General features: G+C 48.0%; 1 protein-coding gene across 4 annotated transcripts; it reads right to left on the minus strand.

Moving 5' to 3' along the window:
- Positions 1 to 862: 862 nt before the first annotated feature.
- Positions 863 to 26,496, minus strand: GPRC5B (G protein-coupled receptor class C group 5 member B). Of its 4 annotated transcripts, none has more exons than XM_035131205.3 (4): positions 26,102 to 26,496; positions 13,335 to 14,352; positions 4,756 to 4,868; positions 863 to 2,467 (listed from the first exon to the last, which is right to left on the minus strand). In XM_035131205.3, exons 2-4 carry the CDS (start codon positions 14,341 to 14,343, stop codon positions 2,423 to 2,425), a joined length of 1,167 nt encoding a protein of 388 aa, XP_034987096.1. In that variant the 5' UTR covers positions 14,344 to 14,352; positions 26,102 to 26,496; the 3' UTR covers positions 863 to 2,422. The 4 variants fall into 4 exon arrangements, with proteins under 4 accessions (XP_034987096.1, XP_034987097.1, XP_034987095.1 ...); XM_035131206.3 differs by having other exon boundaries at positions 26,077 to 26,462; XM_035131204.3 differs by lacking the exon at positions 26,102 to 26,496 and adding an exon at positions 25,688 to 25,982.
- Between the last annotated feature and the right edge of the window lie 1,020 nt (positions 26,497 to 27,516).

Raw genomic sequence — 27,516 nt, forward strand, 5'->3', positions numbered from 1 at the left:
GCAGCCATAGAAGTCACCCATCCTGCCCTCACCCTAATTGGACTTTAGATGTAATAAGCAGCAGAATGGATTGTGCCCAGATTCTAACACAGGAAAATGCTTAATACATTCCGCCACCCAACCTGGGATTATCTTTTTTCCCTGCCAATGGCTGTCCAGAAGCTTCAAGCTGGTACTAGAGCAAAAGATGATGACCCCTCAAATTGGCTTCCACAGCTGCTGTGTTTTGAACCACTGACACCTTTAGATCGCTCTCCAAGGACAGCCCCACAGACAGCGTGGAACAGTACTCCAGCCTTGCTATGTAACCATGGCCAGATTCCACCTTTTCCAAGAACGGGTGGTGCTGGCACACCAGGCAGAGTGTAGGGAAATTACTTCTGCTTGACACCACCAACTGAGAATCAAAGAGCAGTGCCAGATCTAGGGTGGAATTCTCCCAATCACAAATGAATAGAAACCCCTGCATATAGAAATGTAGCATGGCAGGGTTTCGCTTGAACAGTTCTCCCCAACTTGCTGGCTTTCTGCAGGCAAGGAATGTCCATTGCATAGAAGAGTTTTCAATCAAATGAGCCTCCAGCTACTTACAAGCATTGGAAGGGTGCTCCAGACATCATTGAATCCAAACCAGCTAATCTAATCCAAACACCTCCAACATTCCTGATTTGTGGCCACCCACCATTTACCCTTTGCCAGAAAACTGTTGTTAAAAACCTGTTGTTAAGTCTGAAGCGGTACTACAGTACTTCCCAAACAACGAGTTGGTGACCTCAATGAGAACTAGGCCGAAATTAACAAGATCAGGCTTATATTAGAGTAAAAGAAACCAGAGACATTTCCCAAAGTAAATTTTTTTATAAAAAAAACCTGTCTTCTTTCCTTTGCAGGATACGGCCTTGCAAAGCTACTCTGTTATGTGGTCTTTATTTTGTTACATTATCATTTATATTCGCCATTTGAAAATAGAAATATATTTATGAGAACAGATGCAAAAGAATTCCATCCTTCCGCATACTTTGCAACTTCATGTAATGTGTGTGTGTGTTTGTTTGTGTTTAAAAAATAAACAACACAAGCAAACCTCAATTGCTTTTTTTCTGTAGGAAAGCAGGGCACAATGCTTGACTGGAGGATGTGATGGCGGTTTGCATGCCCAATATGCGTTCGATGCTAAACAAATGAAGGGATGCTCTAGCGAACATCCTTAAAACCATAAAAATGTGAAAAGGCAGGCAGGCACATGGGACCCTCTGGTGAAAGGGGGTGGGGAAGCAACAACACACTTCGTTCCCAACCCCCACATGAAAATAATCCCATTAGAAAACACACAAAGGAATAAAATTCTCCATTAAAAAAAGCACACAAGGAAATGAACAACCCATTGAGACTTCAATGAGACTCCAGTGCTAAACTGGAGATGGGAGGAGAGTGACGGGGGAATCCAATGTTTTCCAGTGAACCCTGCCCAAGGGGCACCTCAGCTTTCCTAGATTGCCTGTGTGTGTCTGGTTCCACTTCTTGGACACACTTATGAGCTACAATCGCCTTGGCCTGTCCTCTCTCTCCCCACCCCTTCCGCACAACACGATTTAATAGCAAGTTAGCAAGTGCCGCCTTCGACATGGCCATGTGCAAAAGAGGTGGAGCAAACAGAGCCCCGCCCCCTTTACGTAGGAAGGTTGCTGTGCAACTTCCTAGGGTGCTTCCGGGGGGGGGGGAGAGTGGCAGGCCAGCCGTCATGTATCAGCCAACACTTGGTTCCTCACCCTTGTACAGCTCGCCTTAGAAACCCAGTATATACACAGTGGTACTTTCCTTCATTTTCGAGAGAGAAATGACCTTAAAAAAGGGCCCGGGATGATCAGGAAACACTATTCTAAATGGATTTTATTTTATTTCATTTTATTGACCCTACGACCACTCTCATCTTTCCAAGATGGCCAGTTAAGTTGTAAGAAAGCCTGCCGGGCTGAGCGCAGCGGCAATCTGAATTAAGGACTTTTTTTGTTCTATCTTCTTCATCTCAAAACTTGGATGACCGAACAATTGCAGCAGAGAGTTGCCTTGCCATTTCTGAACACCGTGTCCCCTTTCTCCCGTTTTTATTTTTGGAAGAGTGCGCCTACATCTATTTTTAAACTTAGTTTTTAGCTTATATTTCACTGCAGAGGTTTTGCTTTTGTGGTTAGCTTATCAATTCAAACGGCGCTCACATTTTTATTTTTATTTTTAAAACAACAACAAGCTATCAGGTCTAGGATCTTCCATGCTCCTCGGATGGGTCCCCCCCCCCGCACTGCTGATGTCCTGTGCTAGGACTATTCACTCTTCCTTCAGAAAAAAAATAAAACAACACACACTGCCAGGAAATAAAATCTCTCTCTGTCTCTCTCATATCCTCTACAGCTTATAAGCTTTTTCACCAAAGGTGTCTTCCAGTGTAACTTGGTGGAGCAGTTGGAATCTGGAAATAAGGATAATAAAGCCATAACTAAGCATTCTAGACCATTAAGAAATCACTTAAGACAGGCTACATTATATACACAAAAGCACACAGAGCCATCCTAAATTAACACCATGGTCAGTCAGTATGCTAAGGGCTGTAGCCAATGTTAAGTCCTACTCGAGAGTTGGAATTAATGGGCATGGTCACTGCTGGTCCATGACTTTCAGCAGGCCTGCTCTGAATAGGGATCACTTGGAGACAACCCGTGGGGTTTTTGTAACATCCTCTGCAAAGACCTAGCTGTCAGCGAGGTGGACAACTTCTGGGCTGCATACCCATCCTTTTCTTTATGAACACTATGAAGCAGCATTCTACTGCTGAAGGACAACATCACCAAATTCTAGCAGAGAGGATCACGGCTTCTGGGATCTCCAGCCCTTTCCCGTCCCTTCTGGAGAATATTTCAGGGAATGAATCCGGGACCACCAAATTATGATGTCTCCCAAGAAGAAGGCTTCTAGACTAGCCTTCCCCTCGGACATGATAGCTTTCAGTCATGCAGCCTGGAAATGGCACAATCCAGACTCAGGCTGACTACCTCAGTGAGCTGGGTCAAGGCTTGTATTGACTGGTACCCACTGGGACTGGTAGGCCAGAAGGCAGGGAAGCCAACAGTAGGTGGCCCTAGAGCTAATGGCAGACTTGTCCTAGCTTGGTCCCCTTCCTCCTACAAGGGCAAATCTGAGACAAGAGGAGGAAGGTGATAGCCAGGGGTACCAGCTGGACCGGTTGTATGTAAGAAGGCAGACAGGTGGGAGCTGCCTGAGGTCAGTATGGCAGACCCCCATTCATTGCATTGGACCAGCTTCCATTGCCCAAAGCACGGGCACCTACAAGCGAGCAGGGGAAGAAACTCAACTTTCAAAAATATTTCTTGTGGGTGATGAATATTGAGTGGATAAACTGAACCGCAGCTAGATTTTAGTCTTGTGGTGTGCAAATCTCAGCCTCAATCATGGCACTTAGCGGATGTTTCTAAATCTAGCGTTGACTCCTAGGGAAAGGCCGCAAAAGCAAACTGCCCCTTTCAGACCTAGCCAAGTTGCAGCCAGTACAATCAACTAAATTGTGGCTTGGGGAGGGAGGGAGAGGGCAGTTTATTGCAGCTCGGAATGGTATTAGCTCAAAGCAGTATTAGCTGCAGAGAGCCACTCTTGAGCCCCCCCCCCAACTGGTTATATCCTCACAGTGGCCAATCTGGCTCTCAGCGGCTCTGTCCAAAAGTGTCTCCCCACCCCCCTCCTGCTGAGTGAACAGGGCTGGCAGCAGGCTGGGGAACAGACCTTACAAACTGATGATAATATTTGTGCATTTTTTGAAAAAAGATTGCGTGTAAATCTGCATTATGGTATTAGCAAAAAAACAACAACAACCCAATGATAATAAAACAAAACAGCCCAACTTGCATGGAGCGGAAGCTGGCTCATGAGCAGCCTTTTAAGCAGCATGTATGTAGGCATGGAATTTTTAAAAAAAGTGGGTGGGGGGGGGATGAGCGTTTTTCTTTCATCAGCAAGCCGGTGAGAGTGAGCACACACAAAAGCGGCCTATGGAGTTTCTTGGGCACACTTAAACACACGCAATGCAAATGAGATGTAAGGAGGCTGTTTGGCTCCAGATCTCTCCGTAAGCCACTCTCGCAGTGACCTGGCTGAAGATTAAGAGAGCAGCTCCCATTCCAAGGCCACACTGACACCCCCCCCCTTTGAGTGAACTCTCTTGTGTGGGCTTCTGTTTGAAGCAGTGTGTTTCTATCAGGAGCTCAAGACAGGCGGGTGGGGGGGGGGGAGAGACTATCATAAGGAAAGGGGGTAATGTCCTCAGCGAAAGAGGGCCTTTGTAGGAAAAGTGCTGGCTTTTCAAAAAGGAAACAAAACCCAGATGTGTGTTGCAATTTTTAAAAAATAAAAAACCAGACACCTGAATTGCTGTTAACGGTGGACATTGAGATACGGCTCATTTAAGAGAGAGGGGGTGGGGGAATGACATTATTTGGACCAATCCTGAAAAGAACAATCTTAGCAGCAAAAGCTAAACGGCCCAACAATGTCAGGAAAATTTGGGATTTAAGTCATCTTCTGCATACAATACTTATTATTTGAGCCTTTCATGTCCCCAGTCTACCCTGCCCCCCCCCCCCCGCAAAATGTGTAAGCATCCAATTGAATAAAGTTCTGAGTTGAAACCAGAGGTTGGGCATTCACCCTAAAAGGCAGCATCTTCTAGTGTCACATTTTGATACTTACAGTCCCACCATTCAGGACAACTGCCATCTCAGTGGGCTGGTAGACGTTGCTTCTAAAGGGGGCGCCGGGACGGCTACCCAGGCTGCCGTTGCGAAATCCTGCAGTCCGCAAAGCTGTGTGTGGTATATTTTGGGGTGCGCGGTGGGGAGAAAGAAAAGACAGGTAAAAGAAAGATTTTTGCATTCTGGAAATATTAAAAAAGAACTGTATCCTGTTTCCCTTACTGGCCCACCAGATGCCTCTGGGACATCTGCGAGCAGGTTGATATCCTAATGGCCGCTGCGGGTGGTAGGTGCAACCGAGTGTTGCAGCACAAAGTGCTCCTCATTGAGGATTCCAGCCAACTCCATTCCATTTCAATCCTTGCCAGGTTTTCCACACATGCCACCTTCCATCAACCAGTCAACGTTCTGTGATCACTGACCATGCCCAGTCTTCATTGGGCCATTTCCACACCTTTGCCTTATTTTTCCCAACTCTAAAGATTTTATGTACCTCTGCCAACCTTAGGGATCTCTGCTCCCTCCCTGAGACCTGCTGATACCTTCCCCTTTACTACTGTTTTGATTACCTAAGGATCACCTGCACTCACATCCTAAACCTCGGAAATGATGGGAATAATACTACCTTTGAGTATTGAAACAGAGAGCATATCCTATCCATGCCATATATTTAAAGCGCTTCCAAAGCACATTTAAAGCACAAGATGTCCCCAAAAGAATCATGGGATCTGTAGTTTGCTAGGGGTGCTGGGGTCTGTGTGGGGTAAACTACAGTTCCCAGGATTCTTTGGGGAAAGATGTGTGCTTTAAAGATGCACTGAATGCACTTCAAATGTATAATGTGGATCTGCCCAAATATTTCATCACATGGAAGTACAAAGACTAGCAGGAAAACCTTATTCCTAAACTTCATAGATAGCAACTAGAGATGGAAAAATCTAGTGATTTCAGTTTCTCTCGGTTTCTCATTTTTCCAATCTTAAATTCAGTTCTTCACATTTCTACATCAGTTTGCTGTCCGTCTGTCACCCAAAAAACAATTGCTTACTTTTCATTTCATGAGGTTTTTTTTATATCAATTTATCTCTCTTATAAAGTACCAGTTCAGAAAGATACAAAGCTGAGAAAGTTACACCACAATGAAATGAAAAGCCAATGAATTTAACCCTACAAAAAAATCAAGAGTCAAAGCAATTCAAAACATTGTGAAAGTATCTGCAGTTTTTTTAAAAAAAGAAAAAAATCCTAATAAAAATTCACCAGCATTTTATTGTGCATTTCTCCCAATCTACACCTTTTTTATATCTGGTCAAGAGAAGGTCTTCCTAAAGTTTCACTGAAATCTACCCACTTAAATCTACTTAAGCCCATTAGATAGACTCTTGTCTTCTGACTAATAGTAATGGCTGGCGCCCATTGGGACTGGTAGGGTGGACTGCTGGAGGACCGACAGTAGGGGGAGCCAGAACCAATGGCAGGCAGGGCTAGAGCCTACTTTTGCCCCATCCTCCTCCCTGCTGAACTCTACAAGGGCAGCACAGAGGAGGCAGGCAGTTGGAGGATGGCTGGAGAGAGACTGAGGCTGGTGGGGCAGAGCTCCATTCACTCTAATGGACCAGCCTCCACTGCTTCTGGGACAGCAAAGAGCAAATATTTTCCCACTTTGCTGACAGAAGTGCATGGCAATCCTGCTTCTTGACTCAGAAGGAATCCCCACTTTGCTGTCATGCCTAGACCAGGCATCCCCAAACTGCGACCCTCCAGATGTTTTGGCCTACAACTCCCATGATCCCTAGCTAACAGGACCAGTGGTCGGGGAAGATGGGAATTGTAGTCCAAAACATCTGGAGGGCCGAAGTTTGGGGATGCCTGGCCTAGACGAATGTACTGTATATAGTATTACAGATGTTTTAGAAAAGAAGGAGCTCTCAATTTTGGTCATAGCAAAAAAAAGATGGGAGGTCAGGCAATATTTGGTTTCTCATATCCCATTCCACTGGGAAGCTTCCAATATATTCTATATACGTAACTATTATTTGTGAAATAACATCTAGCAAGCTTGCTGCAATCTGCAACTTTTAATGCAGATGGTGAAAATATAGACTGAAAGAATCACAAATATCCAGACTTGGGCAGATGTTGGGGAGAGGCTTTCCTTTCCGTGTTAATCTGAGCCAAAAACAACAAAGGGGGGAGAGGACAGACACAGTTTCCAGACAGCAGGAGTGTTCATTTAAATCTACCCACTGATGGGTTCAGTGCAGGTGAACAGCGATTAATCTTCCCTGGAATTCTGCCAGTGGGTGCCCATTTGTAATCTGATTGGCTACTCGATGGTAGTGACCTGTAATGTGGTTGGTTCCAGCAGCGTGACCAATTTTCAGTTGTTCCTGATGAGCTAGAATTTTGTGTTGCTTCTGTATCAAAGGACAAAGTTAACCGGACAGCCAAAAGACATTAAAATACTGGACAGCCCAGGACTGTGTGCTACACTGCTAGGCACACCAGAAGGCGTTGCACAGCAAGCCCCTGGTTCGCATCTTCTGCATCTGGGCAAAAATTACACCCCAGAAGAAATCCCAGCAGCCTCTTACACTAGAAATAAAAATCCTCTCTTGCTGGACACCATTGAGGTGCTATTGAATAAAGAGGATGGTTCTTATTTGAGACACTACATACACCCTGAACTTCTGGTTTTTATTTGGTCGCCACCCTAGTTCATTTCTGCACATGGCAACAACCTCTCCTCCTTCACTGCCCTCTTAAACCTGTTATGGATAGTTTGGTGCCTACTGAACACATTTCTGCCTAGGAAAGCTTTCCCTGAGGTGTAACACGGTCATTTAAAGGTAAAGGTAAAGGGGCCCCTGACCATCGGGTCCAGTTGTGTCCGACTCTGGGGTTGCGGCGCTCATCTCGCTCTATAGGCCGAGGGAGCCGGCGTTTGTCCACAGACAGCTTCCGGGTCATGTGGCCAGCATGAAAAAAGCTGCTTCTGGCGAACCAGAGCAGCGCACGGAAACGCCATTTACCTTCCCGCCGGAGCGATCCCTATTTATTTACTTGGGCAGGAGCTGATGTGCTTTCGAACTGCTAGGTGGGCAGGAGCTGGGACTGAGCAACAGGAGTTCACCCTGTTGCAGGGTTTGAACCGCCGACTTCTGATCAGCAAGCCCTAGGCTCTGTGGTTTAACCCAGAGTGCCACCTGCGTCCCAGGTTACCACATTAAAACACATAAAACACAGCTTAAAACAACTTATAAGGCCGCTTTTTATGTCACCAATCATTCCAAGGAAAAGAAAAGGCACACTTTGTTTTTAGATAGTTGATGTGGCCTTCCAGGGGTTGTTGTACTACAACTCCCATCATCCCTAAGTACTGACCATGCTGTGTGGGACTAAGAGGAGTTGAAGTCCATTCTCATAGGGAGAAACACAGGTTAGGCATCACAGGCACCACCACCAAAACAATCACAAAAATAACAAGGCTCCAGTAACCTAATTCTACGGGAAACTGAACCCCGGACTGTAACCCTGAAATTTCTCACTGCTCAGAAGTGGGATGAGCAAGATTGGAGAGAATGCCCTAGGAAGCTGCCATGCTGTCTCTGTTTGGACAAAACTGTTGCCCCTGCTACATCCTTCATGTCCGAGCAGATGGGACGGAGGGTATGCCTGGATTACTGCATGTGTGTCTCTCTCCTGCGCCTGATAGGATAATCTTTTCACAGCGGGAACAGGCTCCTGGTTGATTAGCCTCGTCCCTTTAAGCTGAATTACATGGCTGTCATCCTTGGCAATCTGGGGCGGTCGCTGCAGGCCTGAGTGGTGCCCAGCTCTCAAAAAGATTGCTCTATTGCAGACTCCGTCCCCAACCCAAGTGTCGGAAAGGTGATGCGAGAAGCGAGAGACAGCTCAGTGGGTCAGCACAATGCTCTAAAAGCAAATGGCCCCATGTTTTATGACTATTACATCAGCATCCAAGCTGAGTGTATCCAAACAAGATGTATAGATCATTTCTATCCCTTAGACACATGCCTGCCAACATTTCACAACTGTAAAGAAGGAGTCTCTTACAGTACTCCTCATACATGGGGCTACCTTTGATGAAGGTGACCCGGAAACTGCAACTAATCCAGAATGCGGCAGCTAGACTGGTAACTGGGAGCGGCCACCGGGACCACATAACACCGGTCCTGAGAGATCTACACTGGCTCCCAGTATGTTTCCGAGCACAATTCAAAGTGTTGGTGTTGACCTTTAAAGCCCTAAACGGCCTCGGTCCTGTATACTTGAAGGAGCGTCTCCACCCCCATCGTTCAGCCCGGACACTGAGATCCAGCGCCAAGGGCCTTCTGGGGGTTCCCTCATTGCGAGAAGTGAGGTTACAGGGAACCAGACAGAGGGCCTTCTTGGTAGCAGCACCCGCCCTGTGGAACGCCCTTCCATCAGATGTCAAGGAAATAAGCAGCTATCCTAATTTTAAAAGACATCTGAAGGCAGCCCTGTTTAGGGAAGCTTTTAATATTTAATGCTGTATTGTTTTAATACTCGATTGGGAGCCGCCCAGAGTGGCTGGGGAGACTCAGCCAGATGGGCAGGGTATAAATAAATTATTATTATTATTATTATTATTATTATTATTATTATTAAGGATCACATCCACTTGTGAGCTTCCCAGAATTATCTGGGTGGCTCCTGCAGATGCTTTGTTTAGAACAATATGGCTGCTGGCCACTCCAATGTTTATGGGAGAAAATTTGTAGCATGTTGTCCACACCAACAGATACACACCACTGGTTGGTTTTGTTTGTTTTTTGTTTTTTTGAAGGATGGTGGTGCTTTTTTCCTTATACACACCAATGAAAAGGATGTGTTCAGGTTGGAAACAGTGTTCAAAATTAGCCAGGCCCAGGCAAATTTTGCACCTGCCTATTGGACGCTTGTGACCAAGTGAAGATGCCCGGGTGCCAGGATGGCGCCTGACATCTCCATCATCTGGTGGTACGTGCGTGGGGGTCACTGGATCTTTTCCTCACACACTAATACCACATCCTGTAGAAACAGGCCAATAGACACGTGGACTGTGTCCCTGGATAAAGTGACTTTTCTTCTTTAAGTTTCCCATGTTCTTAACCTAGGTCAAGGGTGTCATCTGAACTAGCCAGATGTTTAACCGAGAATCAACCACAATCAGTCCATCATTTGAAAAAAGAAGAAGACCCTAGAGCCGTCTTGCCCAGAAACGGCAACTGGACATTTCATTTTGGCGACTGCAACCTTGTTTTACAGAGCCATTTGCCCCCTAGCTTATTTACCAAGAGTTTCCAACACTGAGAAACGTTTTGTAGCTGCAGCCATGTCGCTTCCATTCTCTTGTTCATTCAATCGGCAAATGGGATTGGTTATGAGCACATCCTTGCATTAGAGAAGATGCAGGTCAGGTTATTACAGAATAAATGGATTGATCGCGCGTTCACAGGATTCCCGAGGTTAGGCTGCAGGAACTTCTTGAGTTCACTGTTTGGATCTTAGCTATGGATAAGCTCTTGTCAAAAAAGCGTGAGGGGGAACGTAAGAGCATAAGAAGAGCCTGCTGGATCCGGCCAATTACTCATCTGGTCCAGCAGCATCCTGTTACCCTGTTGCCCAGATGTGCCTGGGAAACCCGCAAGCAGGACCTGAGGATGAGAGGAGTCGCCCTTCCTGCGGTTCACAGCGACTGCTATTCAATAGCATTACTGCCTTCAACCATGGAGCATAGTCATCATGGATAGTAGCCATTGATAGGCTTATCCTCCATGAATTTGTCCAATCCTCTTAGAAAAGGCACGAAACAGAAGCTGCTTAAAGCACACCCCAAATGCCGGACAAAATGTGGGAAAATTGCACAAGGCACCTTCCTCACAATGGACATATTGCAGAACATATTCCAGGTCTTTCACAAACGTTGCATTTTTCTGTGATAGAAGAAAAACTGGTTTGATGACTGCAGTATTCCGGAATAGTGATATAATGATGCAATGTGGGGGGTGGGATAGATCCCAAGCAGTTATAGTGCTACTAACGGTACATCTGGAAGGGCTCCAGGATGCTGGACTAGGTGGAATCTTGGCCTGATCCAGCAAGGCCCTGCTTATGTTATTATTACGGCCTGAACAATACCCATTACACATCCTTCAAAACTTCTCTGCCTGCTGTATGTACAACAGGAATCCATTTATTCTGTAACTAGTGGTCATTCAGCCCGTTAAGTAAATGGGCGCTAGAACATACTGGGAAGGCTTCCCCAGTTGGTTTCCTGCCTGCCAGGGGACCGAGCAACTCTGCCAGGGTCCTCTCCTCTCCAGCCCAGCTTTGCAGAGGCGCTTGCTCAGTCTCCGCCCACCTGCGACACCCGCCGACCATCGGGGATCCCTGTACCTGAAGACAGGGCCCGCGCTGTACGGCAGAGCCCGGGCTTGTGCAGGAAGCGTGAGCTCGCTGGGCACAGCGCCGCCATGTTGCTGTACCCAGCAAGGACCCCGTCCTCGGATCAGGGGCTGCCCGCGCGAGTGCCTGGCTGCCTGTTTGTGCCGCCTCGGACGCCCCGTCGCTGAGGGAGGCGGCGGCGGGCGGCGCGGAGGGACTCTGCCGCTTCCCCAGTGTCTCCAGCCCGAGTCCTGGTGCCGCTGCCTGGCCGGAAGGAGCCTCCGCCGGGGCGAAGTCAAGCAAGGCGCTGAGTGGCGACGGCACGTCATGTGTGCGCCGGTCTACACGCTCTCTTTACCCAGCGCCGCTTCCTGCCTTTGCCCCCGGCCCGAGAAGCGGCGGTTCCTGCCGGCTGCTTGCCATCATGTCCCACCAGACCGGCATCCAAGGTACCAAGCCCCTTCTCGGATAGCAGAACCTGCGGCTTCCCCCGGCGCCCCTCCCTGCCCCCTTGGTCTGCTGGTCACCGGGGGGGGGAGCGTAGGGGGGGAAGGGGAAAAAAGCAGCCTCCTCCTCCTCCTCCTCGCTCTTTACCGCAAGCACAGTGAGGCGCTTGTCTGGTGGGGAGCGGCGGTTGGCAGAGGGGTTGGGGGGGGAGAGCGTGCACGTCCAATCCCTGTGTCCCTGGTTGTCTCTCCGTCCAATCCCTGTGTCCCTGGGGTACATGCGCAGTAACCCAGGGACACACGGGAAAACTGGACGCAGAGACACTTGCACTTTATTATATAGGATAACCTGACCTGCACTATCTTCTCTAATGCAAGGATGTGCTCATAACCAATCACAAATGTTTCCCTTTCTTTCCCAACCACGTTAGAATATTGAACCCCACACCAGAGCTGGTTGCTCTTGTCACCTTACACCTCAGAAAGAGCATGCGGAAACATTTAGCCTCTCAAAAGTCAGTAGCACAGAGCATAAGGCAAGCTATCCTAGCTGTAGCATATAACTTGATCACAGAATTTGAGGGGGGGGAGTGTTATACTAGAAGGAAACATAAAAACCCACAAGATATGCTATGAGGTGACTGCATTTGGAATGTGTTGCACATTTCTGGTCACCTCACCTCAAAAGCCGTGTTCGAAATTAGCCAGGCGCCAGGCGCATTTTTGCGCCTGGCTTTCAACCACTTGTGACCAAGTGAAGATGCCTGGGTGCCAGGATGGTGCCTGACATCTCCACCATCTGGGGATCATTGGATCTGGACTGTTTTTACACATTCCTTCCTCATCCTGTAGAATTCTATCAGTTATATTTCATCTACACAATCAGAATGAGTTTCCGGAACCAAATTGCTTTTTCTGTGCAGCCTGAGCAGAAGCAGTCACCCTTGAAAAAGAGAGAGGTAGGAATCGGCCGAAATAGATGTGGGCTGTCCCTGATCAAGTGACTTTTCTTCTCTGATTTCTCAAAGCTCTTAGCCTAGCTCAAGGCTGTCATCTGAACTAGTCAGATGTTTAATCAATCACAGTCAGTCCATCATTTGAAAAATAAAGACTTTAGAGCCACCCTGCCCCAAAATGGCAACTAGATAATCCATTTTGCTGATGGCAACCTTGGTTTACAGAGCCATTTGCCACCTAGCATATATATCGGAGTTTCCAACATTGCTTGTCATTCTAACATACCAAGACCAGCCACGTCAGCGGCAACCGGCAGAATGGTTTCACTCAACTAGATGCCGTCTCAGTAATCGCTACATGTGAACTATAAATATTATGCACCCACCACCCATTTAACTACAAAAATATAAGTTCTAGTGGATCTACAACATCCCTTAGATCTCCTCCAAAGGCAACTATGGAGACATTTGGGGCATGTGGTCAAGCAGGCCCTCTCACCACCTCAAAACTCGCCACCACAATTGCCTTTCTACAGAACACATTCCTGCCTGCCAAATACATCTTTATTATAATGCGCTAAATAAATATGGGATGGGTAACCTGTAACCATCCAAATGTTGCTGGACTCCAAGTCCCCCTCAGTCCTAAACAGCGCAGCCGATGGGCAGGGATGATGGGAATCGTAGTCCCTACAACAATTTTGAGGGCTGTGGGAGACCCATCCCTGCCCTGCAAAGAACACATTGTGGTTTAAGCGTCTTACCTGCATTATGCTCATCCATCGAAAAGGCTTTGTTTTCCATGTAGCTCCGCGGAAGCTGCAGGTCGTCCTCAAAAGCAGTCTCCCGCATTCGCGGTTGCGAAGTATCAAAATAATTAGGTGTGTTTTCCTGCTGGGATGGGAGGATGGAGCAATGAACCTCCGGGATAGCATGGAAGATCACGAAGACCCAACCGCTAGACACCAGTGCTATTGCCAGAGTGGGGTCACTCCATTGGTCTCTTCTCCTCAGTTCATTATTACCATACAGGTACATAGTCAGCCAAGCAACCCAAAGGAGGATTGAGAAAAAGCTGGTTAGAATGAGGCACACTCCATTCTTCTTCCATTTCTTAAACTTCCCGCACACTGTGAAGAAAGAAAAGCCCAGGGCCAGCACCATCAGAAACATGACGTAGATGGAAGCCATCGCGAAATCCATCGGCTCATAACGGCAGGCCTGTTTCCCGTCCCGCACGACCGTCAGTATCAGCCACTCCGCTGCGATAATGACTTGGACCAGCGCAAAGCAGACGGCGACGCCGGCCAGCTGCCACCCGGACGGGCTCTTGCCGTGCCGGACGAGTTTCCGTAGCCTCCAGGCTTGGACAAGCAAACACGAGAAGCAGAGCGCAAAGAGGACCCCCCAGGCGAAACGGCGGACCGAGCAGATGGTCTCATCCTCCTGGATAATGAAGGCGAAGGCCAACCCAAAGAGTCCCAGGGTCCCAAAGAGGAAGAGGAAGTGGACCCCCAGGGGGCTCTTCTTCTCTTTTTCCTTGATGAACGGCAACCTTGCCAGCAAGATCAGCATGAGGAGCAGGGTTGTCAAGACTCCAGCTCCGGCCACCGCCTCCACGACGATCCCCCAGATGGCATCCAGGTCACACAGGTAGACATACTGAGGGAAAAGGTCCAGGCCGCACCCTCTGGAGGTACTGGAATTCTCCGACGATCCGTAGCCCACCACAAAGAGGAGGAGGAGGAGGGCCACAGTTGGGAAGGGGGTCATTTTCCCTGTCTGAAACCAGAAAAGGCGAGGAGATACGAAGGAGAATGTTACGTCATGTTACATTTCCAGGTGGGGCTTAACATGATAGAGTGCTTCCCTCATACCAAATAATAATTCCTGAGCAGGCTAGAACTTTGACCTGCTTTGCTTGTTATGTATAGATCACAGTAGTGGCATTGGGTTTGAAACCGCTTTTTATAGATATCCAGTTGTTTTAGGCATGATTTTTCTGAATGTTTAAATCGCTTTGAGAGGCTTTGCAGGAAGCAGTTCACAAATGAAACTATAATCAATAACTAACTAATAATGTAGAAAAAAATTCCTTCAGTAGCACCTTAAAGACCAACTAAGATTTTATTTTGGTATGAGCTTTCGTGTGCATGCACACTTCTTCAGATACTAATAATGTATTGTTATTAATACTTCTTCAGATAACTAATAATTGTTATTAATACTTGTATAATAATAATAATAATAATTTAAATTTTAATATTGTATTTTAATCTGTATTTTAATTAATTGTTTTCTTTTCTTTTATGTCTTATTTTAATTTATTGGTGTTAGCCGCCCTGAGCCTGGTTTTGACTGGGGAGGGAAGGGTATAAATAAAATTATTATTATTATTATTATTATTATTGGTTGTTATTAACTGTTTTGTGGGCCTTCTGGCAGTTCCCTCAGAGTGAGAAGTGAAGTTACAGGCAGAGGGCCTTCTCGGTATTGGTGCCCGTCCTGTGGAACACCCTCCTGTCAGATGTCAAGGAAATAAACAACTATCTGACTTTTAGAAGACATCTGAAGAAAGTCCTGTATAGGGAAGTTTTTAATCTTTGATATTTTGCTCCGTGTTTATATTATGTTGGAAGTCGCCCAGAGTGGCTGGGGCAACCCAGTCGGATGGGCACCATATAAGTAATAAAATTACTACTACTACTAAGCAATGATAATGGTTATTTTGGCTATTATTGAACCAAGCAGCATTCAGAAAAGTGAGCACCCAATATGTGGCCAAAAGAACTAAAGCGTCCAGACCGAGGCACACAGCTGGGCCACCTGCTCTTTTGAGATAAACTACAATTCCCAGAATTCTTTGAGGGAAGGAATGTGCTTTGAAGGTATAGTGTGGGTGTAGCGCAGGGATGGGGAACCATTTTTTGCCAGAGAGCTTTGCTGTCTTCTGGGCAACCACCTTGGGTGGATGGGCTACTTTCCAGTGGTGGGTGGGACCAGAGACAGAACTGGGCACTGTGACACATGTAAATGTTAGTTTGTACAGTTGGCTAGAACTGGATATGGAACAACTGATTGGTTCAAAATTGGGAAAGGAGTACGACAAGGTTGTATATTGTCTCCCTGCTTATTTAACTTATATGCAGAATTCATCATGCGAAAGGCTGGACTAGATGAATCCCAAGCCGGAATTAAGATTGCCGGAAGAAATATCAACAACCTCAGATATGCAGATGACACAACCTTGATGGCAGAAAGCGAGGAGGATTTAAAGAACCTTTTAATGAGGGTGAAAGAGGAGAGTGCAAAATATGGTCTGAAGCTCAACATCAAAAAAACCAAGATCATGGCCACTGGTCCCATCACCTCCTGGCAAATAGAAGGGGAAGAAATGGAGGCAGTGAGAGATTTTACTTTCTTGGGCTCCTTGATCACTGCAGATGGTGACAGCAGTCACGAAATTAAAAGACGCCTGCTTCTTGGGAGAAAAGCAATGACAAACCTAGACAGCATCTTAAAAAGCAGAGACATCACCTTGCCGACAAAGGTCCGTATAGTTAAAGCTATGGTTTTCCCAGTAGTGATGTATGGAAGTGAGAGTTGGACCATAAAGAAGGCTGATCGCCGAAGAATTGATGCTTTTGAATTATGGTGCTGGAGGAGACTCTTGAGAGTCCCATGGACTGCAAGAAGATCAAACCTATCCATTCTTAAGGAAATCAGCCCTGAGTGCTCCCTGGAAGGACAGATCGTGAAGCTGAGGCTCCAATACTTTGGCCACCTCATGAGAAGAGAAGAATCCTTGGAAAAGACCCTGATGTTGGGAAAGATTGAGGGCACTAGGAGAAGGGGACGACAGAGGACAAGATGGTTGGACAGTGTTCTCGAAGCTACGAACATGAGTTTGACCAAACTGCGGGAGGCAGTGCAAGACAGGAGTGCCTGGCGTGCTCTGGTCCATGGGGTCACGAAGAGTCGGACACGACTAAACGACTAAACAACAACAACAACAACAGTTGGCTAGTTTCTGCACACATCTCTCTCTAGCTGCCATCCAGGCAAGCAGATGGGAATTATAAGAGTTCAATTCCAGCCATGCAAAAACACCCAAGGAGGGTGTGAAGCAAGGCTGGTCAGAGGTGTGGCATGGGGGGGGGGAAAATCCCAAGGGCCCGGGGTGTGTGTGTTTCAGGTACTGCATTTGGTCCTTGGGACCTAAGGTCAGTCTCCCCCCCCCCCAAGATAGGCCTTTGGTCTGACCCAACAGGGTCTCTCTTTAATGTTCTCAACCTAAGCTCTACCTAGCAAGCCGTACCAATGACCCAAACAGGTATATTTAACTTTTAGATAAAGAAAAAAAATTGTACAGTACTCAGCACATCAAACAATGCATTGATTCACGGAAAGCCGTGCGGAGAAGCAATTCCAATCGGCACGGATGTTTGAAAGAGATGTGATAAACAGCCTTTTAGAGCAACCGTCAGATGATCAGAACTTGCATTTTTTCCCCACTGCCTTTAGCTCTGGGTGTGCAATTATTCGGCGCTAGTTGTTTTGCTTCAGTGTTGCCCAAACAAGTAATGAGAGAGGGTTTCAAGGCTGCTCACTCCTTCAAAGAGGTTTCGTCTTCATTTTTTCTGGATATTTTATTCATGTCATGTACCCCCCATGTGATTGAGCTATTCTAGGACAAGTCTGTTTCCCGAGAGATCACACCGCATGGATAACCACTCAGAGTCAGCCTCAAGTTGTATTTCATTTCCTCTTTCCACTGAGATAGGGCTGGGCAGGGTAGAAAATCTCCTTTATGCCATAAAGGAGACAACTGGCAGGGCAAGCTAGTGTGAAACTGCCTCCCCCACTGAAAAGGTCGGTTAGAAGCAGCTGACAGGAAACACCTCCTCTGCCCAAGACACTGTACAGCTTTGCCCCGTGAGAATAGACTAGATTGGGCTGGTTCAGAGGCTATTTCAGCTCGAGGGTCGCATCCTACTGTGTGTAACTTTCTGAGGGCTGCACACCCAAAGGCAGGAAGAGCCAGAGTAACAGGAGTGATTTTGTGCAATTGGCTACATTTGAGCCAAGCAGAAGCCAGAGATTTGTGCATTTGCTTTTCTCCATTTCCCATGCCAGGCAATCAAATGGCATCATGGGGCTACCTTCGAAAGTGATTCGGAAACTACAGCTAATCCAGAATGCAACAGCTAGACTGGGAGCGGTCGCCGGGACCATATAACACCGGTCCTAAAAGATCTACATTGGCTTCCAGTACTTTTCTACGCACAATTCCAAGTGTTGGTACTGACCTTTAAAGCCCTAAGCGGCCTCGGCCCAGTATACCTGAAGGAGCATCTTCACCCCCATCATTCAGCCCAGACACTGAGGTCCAGCTCCGAGGGCCTTCTGGAGGTTCCCTTGCTACGAGAAATGAGGTTATAGGGAACCAAGCACATGGCCTTAGCAGTAGTGGCGACCATGTAACACCTTCCCATCATAGAATCATAGAGTTGGAAGAGACCACAAGGGCCATCCAGTCCAACCCCCTGCCAAGCAGGAAACACCATCAAAGCATTCTTGACATATGGCTGTCAAGCCTCTGCTTAAAGACCTCCAAAGAAGGAGACTCCACCACACTCCTTGGTAGCAAATTCCACTGCCGAACAGCTCTTACTGTCAGGAAGTTCTTCCTAATGTTTAGGTGGTATCTTCTTTCTTGTAGTTTGAATCCATTGCTCCATGTCCGCTTCTCTGGAGCAGCAGAAAACAACCTTTCTCCCTCCTCTATATGACATCCTTTTATATATTTGAGGAGATGAGTAACTACACAACTTTCAGAAGACATATGAAAGCAGCCCTGTATCAGAAAGTTTTTAATGTCTGATGTTTTATGATGGCATGGAGGACTGCATTAGGCACCCAGCCTGGATGCTGGACTAGATGGGCCAATAGAATGTGGCCCCTGGAAAGTTTAAGTTGGCCCTCCAGCTGAAATACGTTCCCAAGCCCTGGGTGACACTCTTCTGTGTTTCAGGTGCCAGATCAGCTTGCACAAATCTTCCAGATTGACGGGGGGAAATTCAGTTCTTTTCTATAGTTCCTGGCACCATCAATATTCTAGCCACCCAGGGACTCAAAGGCCTGGAATCACTACTGCAGAGCTACTGCAAAAACCTAACTCTGCCCCTTGAAGCAGATTTCTCTTCCCTGCTGCAGCTCCAGAAGCAAAAGCAGACCCAGCCACGTGCCACAGTGGCACTTGCTGGCGAGTCGGATTTCTGCCCAATCTTTCCCCGCCAGAACCAAGGAATAAGCTGCATTGACTGATAACGGAACAAATGACAGCTGAGCGGCGATCAGGCGGCCGAAGATACGTGGCTGCAGAGCAATAATTAATAATGGCAATGTGCTTTGCATGCAGAACTGTCACGATGGTTTCCTCTTAGTCTGCACAATGCTGCACGTGAGAGAGAACGCTCTACATTTTGGCTGTTAAGAGGAATTATGACCCTGTTCGGAGACATGGAGGAGTAAAAAAAAAAAAAGTATTTTTAGAAGACAGAAGGGCTCGATTTGAATCCTAGTTGGATACATGGTTCTGTGGCCAAGGATAGGTAACCACTGAAGGCTACTGCAGGCTTTCTCCTTATTTTCAGCTACTGCATATTCAAATCTATCTCTGCAATCATAAGGACTAGCAAGTGACCTCCGATCTACAAAGCAAACTGAGAGGGGTGGGGAAGAGAGCATAACAAAGACCAAGGGTCTGTCTGCGTCAAAATCCACCCCTGCCCTGCAGCTTTGGTACCTTCTAGCAGCCCATCTGTCAGCTGAACAATCTTCCCCGATTGTCCTGGACTAAAAAAAGAAAAGAAAAAAGGGTGGAGCACACTGGCAAGATAGGAGGGTGGGCTGCAGTCCAATTGGTGGTTCATAGCTGTTGGACATTTGGTAAATATATTGCAGGGGTGTGCAGAGAGAAATAATCTGGTAAGACTGCTTGTCAGAAGAGCCGATACAACTTAAAAGTTTACTACACGTGGAGAACAAAGCCATTCTAAGTTTGACAATATGACCAAGATGCAGCAGCCATACTGCTACAGACTGAACTTGGAGAAGAAGCAAGAAAAAGGCAAAACGTGAAAGGAAGTGATCTACTTTATCAACAAGCAGTTACTAAGAGAGAGGAGGAAGAACAGGTTGCCCTTCTGTCTTATCACCCTCCCATCCCACTGGTTCAGCTAACTTATTGCAAGGGTTGTTGCTTTATTCCCGACAATAACAAGACACAATGCTTGGTCCCCATCAGGGATGGAGAAAGTTGCAGGCCTCCAGATGTTGCTGGACTACAACTTGTCCTGCCTCTGGCCATGCTGGCTGAGGCTGATGGGAATTGGGAGTCCAACAGCACCCAGAAGGCACTGGGTTCCCTTATTTCTGCTCCAGGTCGTAGTGTCTTGCTTTATCAGATTAGACTATCAGGTCAGGCGATTGGTCCACCTAGCCCAGTAGCATCAACTCTCCAGGGTCTTGAGCACAGGTCTTTCCTGCATCTGGCTACCTGGCTCTTTTTTAACTGGAGATGCTGAGGATTGAAACCGGGACCTTCTGCATCAACAGTGCTGTGTCCTGCCAACATCTCCATCATTGCATCGGAGCACAGATGTAGTAGGGCAACACTTTTATTTCAGCCAAACCTCATCATGGATACCTGCTTTGAAAGCAAGGGCTCATCTCACTGGAAATACACAAATGATAAAGAGTGCCTCTGAGCATGTAGCTCTCACCACCAAGCAAGCCAGCTTTTGCCCACGCCTCTCATATTAGGGAACAGATTCCTGAGTGAGAGGCCATGAGGGCCATTCTGCTTAGCTTTGCAAATGTGCTAGTGATCTGATTGCTGTTTTGATTGCAGGCGTTGCTCCATTTACAACAAGAGTGGGAAGACCTCAGGCCTGGGGCTCAAGAGTGGACCCCTGGCCCTTAAAGAGCAGGTGTCTGTATTTGGAATTTTTTAAAAGACGTTTTAGTCCAGTGGTACCTCTACTTACGAATTTAATGCGTTCCGAACGCACATTTGTAAGTCAAAAAAATTGTAAGTCGAATCCCATAGGAATGCATTGGGAGAAAAAATTCGTAAGTCGAAGCAACCCTATCTAAAAATTCATAAATAGAAAAAAATCCTATCTAAACCACATCCAAGATGGCGGATGGAGCTCTGTTCGTAAGTAGAAACATTCGTAAGTAGAGTTATTCGTAAGTAGAGGTACCACTGTACTTGCTGTTGCCCACCCCTGTCTCCTTCAGGCAAAAAAATAGATTTAATAAAGAATGGTTTACCAAAAATAAATAAATAAATCACTGAGGAGATTACTAGATTTCGTAGGAAGGTAAACTCTGCATTGGATCTCTTCCATTAACCCAAGAATGTAAGGATGTATTTGAAGCTGCATGCTTCCCTTGCTTTGTGGATTTTATTTGTTTTCAAAAGAGGCATCCCTTTGGGCTTCATCAGGAAAATAAATCACTGCGGACACAGATGGGCATGGCAAGGGCACCCTACGCCACCACCCGGATTTTCATGGGTCCGGCCCTTCATCGCAGCTTGACAAGGCTGCCAGTGTAATAAGTGCATCGGTTCAACACAGAGGAAATCCTGTTATCCTCCGGATAAACAAGTGTAAATAAGAGAGCTTGTGCGGAGAAGTAACAAGTGTAAATAAGAGAGCTTGTGCGGAGAAGTCACGGCTTGTTTTTTAAGGGTGGGGAGGAGGCAAGCGCCACCCATTTACTAAGCAATAATAAACAGATCCAGCTGTGATGGGGTCATAGAATCGTAGAGTTGGGAGAGACCACAAGGGCCAACCAGTCCAACCCCCTGCCGAGCAGGAAACACCATCAAAGCATTCTTGACATATGCCTGTCAATCCACTGCTTAAAGACCTCCAAAGAAGACCTCCACCACACTCCTTGGTAGCAAATTCCACTGTCGAACAGCTCTTACTGTCAGGAAGTTCTTTAGGTGGAATCTTCTTTCTTGTAGTTTGAATCCATTGCTCCGTGTCCGCTTCTCTGGAGCAGCAGAAAACAACCTTTCACCCTCCTCTATATGACATCCTTTTATATATTTGAACATGGCTATCATATCACCCCTTAACCTTCTCTTCTCCAGGCTAAACATACCCAGCTCCCTAAGCCGTTCCTCATAGGGTCCTCGCCTGCCAAAAAGCTCTGCTCTCTCCCCGCCCAACAATGCAAACTCTGCAAACGGAATATGCCAGACCCATCATTCACTTCAGCATTAGACCTTGGGGGCTCCTATGTACCCCTTCCACACATGTACGTACACACACACACACACACACACACACACACACACACACACAGAGCTCCAAGGCTAAACAGAGCCCAGAGGGAGAGAAGAGGCTGGCAGAAGGATATCTCCTCCCCCACCAATAACCCTGTACACATAACATAGATTTACAACACATGCCTCCCAAATAATTCTGGGAACTGTAGTTCACCCCTCACAGAGAGCTACAACTCTCAGCACCCTTAGCAAACTGCAGTTCCTGGGATTCTGGGGCAGGGGGCGGGCCTTTAAATGTATGAGGCTGTAGTCAACTTCTGCTCGAAATTAACCCATTCATTTCAACGGGTCTACTCTTGAGCAGAAGCTGGTTGAGACAACCCATAGTATGTAAGCCACGTGAGATTTATCTTAAGCAGCCCTCTCTGTAAGTGGCTGCCGAGATCAGTGCCGAAACTGGGATAGGCAAATGAGCAATGACCTCACTCTCCCAATCACCGCACAGAAACAGTGTGTGTTGCATCAACATCCACCCCACCCCCGCCCGTCCCACTCTTAATCCCCTCTGGGTGACACCTACCCCCCTCCAACTCTCTGTCCCTTTATCCCATCATCTCAGTCTCATCTGCCATCTATCTCCAGCGGCTGGCATGCAGACACCCCCAGCAGATCTCCCCCATCATTCAACCCCCTATCAATCACCCCTAATGCTGGATGCAGCCCCCTGTCCCTGCCCCTCCCCCCTGACTGCCCTATATCCAGCCTAATCCCCCCCCCCCCGAGTCTCAGCTCCAGACTGCCCGTCTGCTATGGAGCTAATTCTCTATCTCTCTCTAGAGAAGCACCAGCACTGTGGTCCTAATAATGAAGCTTTGCATTTAAGCCCCCACTCCCCCTGCCCTGCCCCCGCTGCAAAGATCAATAGCATGTCAGTTCCATCTGGGCTAAGGGGGTGGGGGGGGGGTGGGATCAGAGCTGTCAATCTGCCGCAGCTGTGGACCAAGTGAGCTTTGCCCGAGTTCTTTGCATATAAACACACTGCATCAAGAGCCAGCGTGTGTAGCGTGTCAGACCCAGGACCAGGGGGAGACCAGGGTTCCAGAGCCTGGATAGCTCTGTTGGTTAGAGCATGGTGCTGATAACGCCAAGGTTGCAGGTTCCATCCCCATATGGGACAGTTGCATATTCCTGCATTGCAGGGAGTTGGACTACATCAGAGTTTCCCAAACCTGGGTCTCCAGCTGTTTTTGGACTACAGTTCCTATCATCCCTGACCAAGCTAGGGATGATGGGAATTGTAGTCCAACAACAGCTGAAGACCCAAATACGGGAAACCCAGGACTAGATGATCCTCAGAGTACCTTCCAACTCTACAATTCTATGTAATCCTCACCTGGCCCTGAAGCCAGTTGCTGTTTCTCAGTCTAGCCTACTTCACAGGGCTGTTGTGAGCATAAAATGGGGGGTGAAGGGAACCACGTACATCAACATGTGATCCTTAGAAGGCGGCAGGGTATAAATGCAAGCTAATAACTGTGCAGCAACAATGGAGCAAGCATGACTTGCCCCAGTTCTTCAGGCCCCTCACTCTTCATACATATTCTTGAGCTCAGCACAAGATTTTGATTATCTTGGACTATGAGTAATCCTCCTGGGGCAAAGAAAGAGTTCTGTACAACCATAAAGCCTGCACATTGCCACAGGGAATATAAATGAGCCCAAAAGGTGCATCTCAAATGCTCTTTGAGGCCTGGATGTCAGAGCATATTAGGGTTGCGAGACTCAGTAGAGGACAGGACTTCTGTGCCTTTAATTGCCCTGCTCTCTTTTGAGTCTGGAAACCTTAAAGAGAAACCAGCAGACCCTTTGTTTAATTTCCAAGCAAAGGGTCTGCTGGTTTCTCTTTAAGGTTTCCAGACTCAAAAGAGAGCAGGGCAATTAAAGGCACAGAAATCCTGTCCTCTATTGAGTCTGGCAACCCTAGAGCATATTGAAGATCCAGCCTCAGCAACCTTTTTCAGACCCAACCTTTTTGCATTCCCTTATGGGGGCCACACATCTGTGGTGGGCAGGGCCAGAGGCTAAACACAATTTACCTTTGCACAGCAGCTCATTTCAAACTCTCCCTCCTCTGTCCTCCATCCAAGCAGTCAGGAAGCATGATCAAACTGCAACGGACTCATTGCAGAGGGTTGGACTAGATGACCCCTGGGGTCATTTCCAACGCTACAATTCTATGATTCTATATTCCAGGGAGGGAAAGTGTGGCCTGGGTGGGGTGCGGCCTGAGCAGAGCTTCAAGGGCCAGGTAGAGATGTCTGGAGGGCCACACCTGGCTTCTGGGCTGGAGGTTCCTCACCTCTGTTTAGGACCCTGGTCCATGCAGAGCAGAGGGGGGAGTATTGCCAGCTCACAGGCATAGGCAAACTCCGGCCCTCCAGATGTTTGAGACTACAATTCCAATCATCCCTAGCTAACAAAGGCCAGTGGTCAGGGATGATGGGAATTGTAGTCCCAAACATCTGGAGGGCCGGAGTTTGCTTATACCTTATACCTGCTTTTATGCTTGCATTCAGATCAGCTGCACCAGCCAGGGGTTCCCTTATTTCCCAGCTAGCAAAGAGCAAGAACAGCCACTAATGCACCCCCCAAAAAAACTGCATGAAGTGGGGGGAGTTGATTGACACTCTTTCATCTTGACCCCTTCCTTGTGTCTAAGGGAACAGAAAGAAAGGAAATGAATGTCCATCTGCAAGTTCCTGGCTACTAGCCCTGATTCTATGTCCTACCTCCACCGGCCAACACGGTCTGCCTCCGAATGCTATTTGCTTGGAATCGCAAGCAGGGAGAGTTGTGCTCATCTCCTGCTTGGGGGCTTTTCTATGGAAATCTGGGTGGCCACTGTGAGAACAGGATGCTGGACGATAAAGATCTGCCCAATCAAAACCCATATTTTGGCTCCCTCTCCATCCCATGACTTCAGTTCTGCAGAAAGATACAGGCTGCAGTCCTAAACTCACTCTCCTTGGAGCACTTCGGAGCAGGCAAGCATAGGACTACGCTGATGTCGTATACTAGTGAGTACAAAGCAAGAGAGGTAGTGCAGCATAGTGGTTAGAGGAACTTAGAGCTGGGCTCAAAGCCAGCTCCCCTTAGGAGTAAGGTTCAACAATTCTCCCAACACAAACAAACAAACAAACAAACAAGAGCACAATCTCCCCCTTCCAAACAAGCTAGCCAAAGTTCTCTCTTGAGTTCAGCAAATGTGAGCATATATATATACAGTACTGCTCTCTTGTGCTCAAGAATGACTCTCAACTCTCCAGTAAGTTCTGCTGAACTCCCCTAAACAACCGCTCCAAAGAATCACCCTTACTTACTTCCCCCGTTTTGTTTAGCCAAAACAATTCAATGCGGTAACGCAGAACAACCTCGTCAAATATTTTGAGGGGTTTGGGATGTGTATGTGCAACTTTAGATAGACACACACACGCATTGCACCAGGCTGTAACAGAAACGCCTGCAATCCTACCACCCGCAGTTTACTTGGAAGTTACGTTTCTCTGCACTCTCTGGAACTGAAGTCCCAATAAATTGCCTGCAGACGGCCGGGTCTTTTATGGCACCGCCCCTCCCCCGGCCTATCTCTAGCGTCTCGGTTGTGGGGGGACGGACCCACATCACTTCCATGATCCCCAAAACTCCACACTGGTTATGCAAGTCTTCTTCATCCAGTTTTAAAAAATAAATAAGTTAGAGGGCGGGGGGAAGAAAACCCACCATCCCTCATACGCACGTGTACGCCACCTTTTTAATTCTCCGGTGATGTTCCCACGTTACATCCAACGAGCGCACAGATCCGCGCCCGCAAACGTTGGAGCTGGACCTTCCTATTTCATGCGGAAGGTTGCGGGAGTGTGTACAGTCCGCGTCCACCGCCGAGGAGCCGGGCAAGCGCACGCCAGTACCGGTGCAGAGACAGCTGTGTGCCCGGTGTAACGTGTGAAGTGCCCGTGCACCGGCCCCACCTTTCCCCATCCGCCCTCACACACTTTTTCTCCGAGGGCTGGCATCAAGAGCAACTTGCAAAGCGCCCCTGCACGTGTCCGGAGGAGAGGTTTTCCCTTCTCTCCCACCTCCTCACCCCCCGCCTCTTCTCACGACACGCAGGGTCCCGTGTCATCCAGTTCACCCACCTCCCCACCGCGGTGCCTCTCTCACCCTTGGCCGGCCGTCCGTCCGGCTGCCTCCTTCCTTCCTTCGGAGTAGCCGAATGGCGAGGCGCAGGAGCCGAGGCGCACAAGCCGAGCGCAGGGTCACATTCGCGGCTCGGGCGCGGGGAGCGGAGCGCTCAGCAGACCCGTCCGCGGCGCCGGCGCCGCCTCCCCACCGCCAGCAGCTGCAGCAACATGCACGGCCAGCCCCCCGGCCCGGCTCATGGGGAAGAGAGAAGGGGGAGCAGCGAAGGCGCCAGGGGGGCGCCCTCTGGGCAGCCGCCGCCGCCGCCGCGCGCAGGATATCCTCGGCAGCCCCGACCACGCGCCCTTGCCACCGCGCCTCGCTCGCCGCCTGCTTCGCGTCTGAGCTGCCTGCGCCCCGCCGGGCGCGCCGTCCAAGCTGCCCCGCCCCGGCCAAGCGCCGCCTCCGACGCCGCCTCCTCTCGCCTCGCTCCTGGGATGCCTCTCGCGGCCCACAGCGCCCCCCGAGCCGCGCGCGGGTGGGAAACGGAACGGGCGCAGCGCCGGATTCATGGAACGGCCACTCCGGAGCAGGAAGGTTGGACGGGGAGGGGCCCCTTGGCTGGTTGGCTGGTTTGTATTTCCCGCCGGGAAAGATGCGCCTTCAGAGCCGCGTGCCAACCGAAGGAAGGCCTGTGGCTGGACTTAATGGGCCTCACTCCCAGGTAAGTATAGTTAGGAACTGCATTCCCCCGCCGCCCATCTGAAGTGACTTCAGATAGAGCAACCCATCACAATCTATTGCAGCCTAACAGGATGGCTCCTCCGGAATTTGTCACATGTGCACGTGTGCGCACACATACACGTGAATTTGTAAATCTTTCTGTGCTTGGCTACCCTGACCCATGACTTTTCAAGCATCCTTTCAAACACATGTATTTGGAGATGATCCCTAACTTGGCAGAGAGAGAGAGAGAGAGAGAGAGAGAGAGAGAGAGAGAGAGAGAGAGAGAGAGAGAGAGAGAGAGAGAGAGAGAGAGAAAGAAAGAGAAAGAGAGAAGACCTGGAATACAGGACAAAACTGTATCAATACAGGGCATAGCATTTTTTTAGCAGCAATAGGGCAGGTGGCCTTTGAGGGCCCTCTCAACTCTGTTGTTGCAATGAAAAGAGTAGCAACAAAAAGGGTAAAAGAGAATTCATGACATGTAGCTCTGGAGTCGTTATATACTAAACAGATGAATCAATAAAGAATTATAAAAGTTTTGATGGAGATGAAAATGAGAAACCAATGTAATCAAGCCTAGTAAATAGCAAAGTGATGGTGGTGATCAACAAATGCAAAACAAATGATCGTCGGGATGGCTTTGCAGCATGTGAATCTGGGTTCTTTACACCAGTTTGTTGTACTGTATTTGGAAACCTTGATCTGTTACTATTCTGCCTTAGCAAACATTG

Source organism: Zootoca vivipara, chromosome 13, assembly GCF_965207765.1.
Source record: "Zootoca vivipara chromosome 13, rZooViv2.hap1.1, whole genome shotgun sequence".
Taxonomy (NCBI): domain Eukaryota; kingdom Metazoa; phylum Chordata; class Lepidosauria; order Squamata; family Lacertidae; genus Zootoca; species Zootoca vivipara.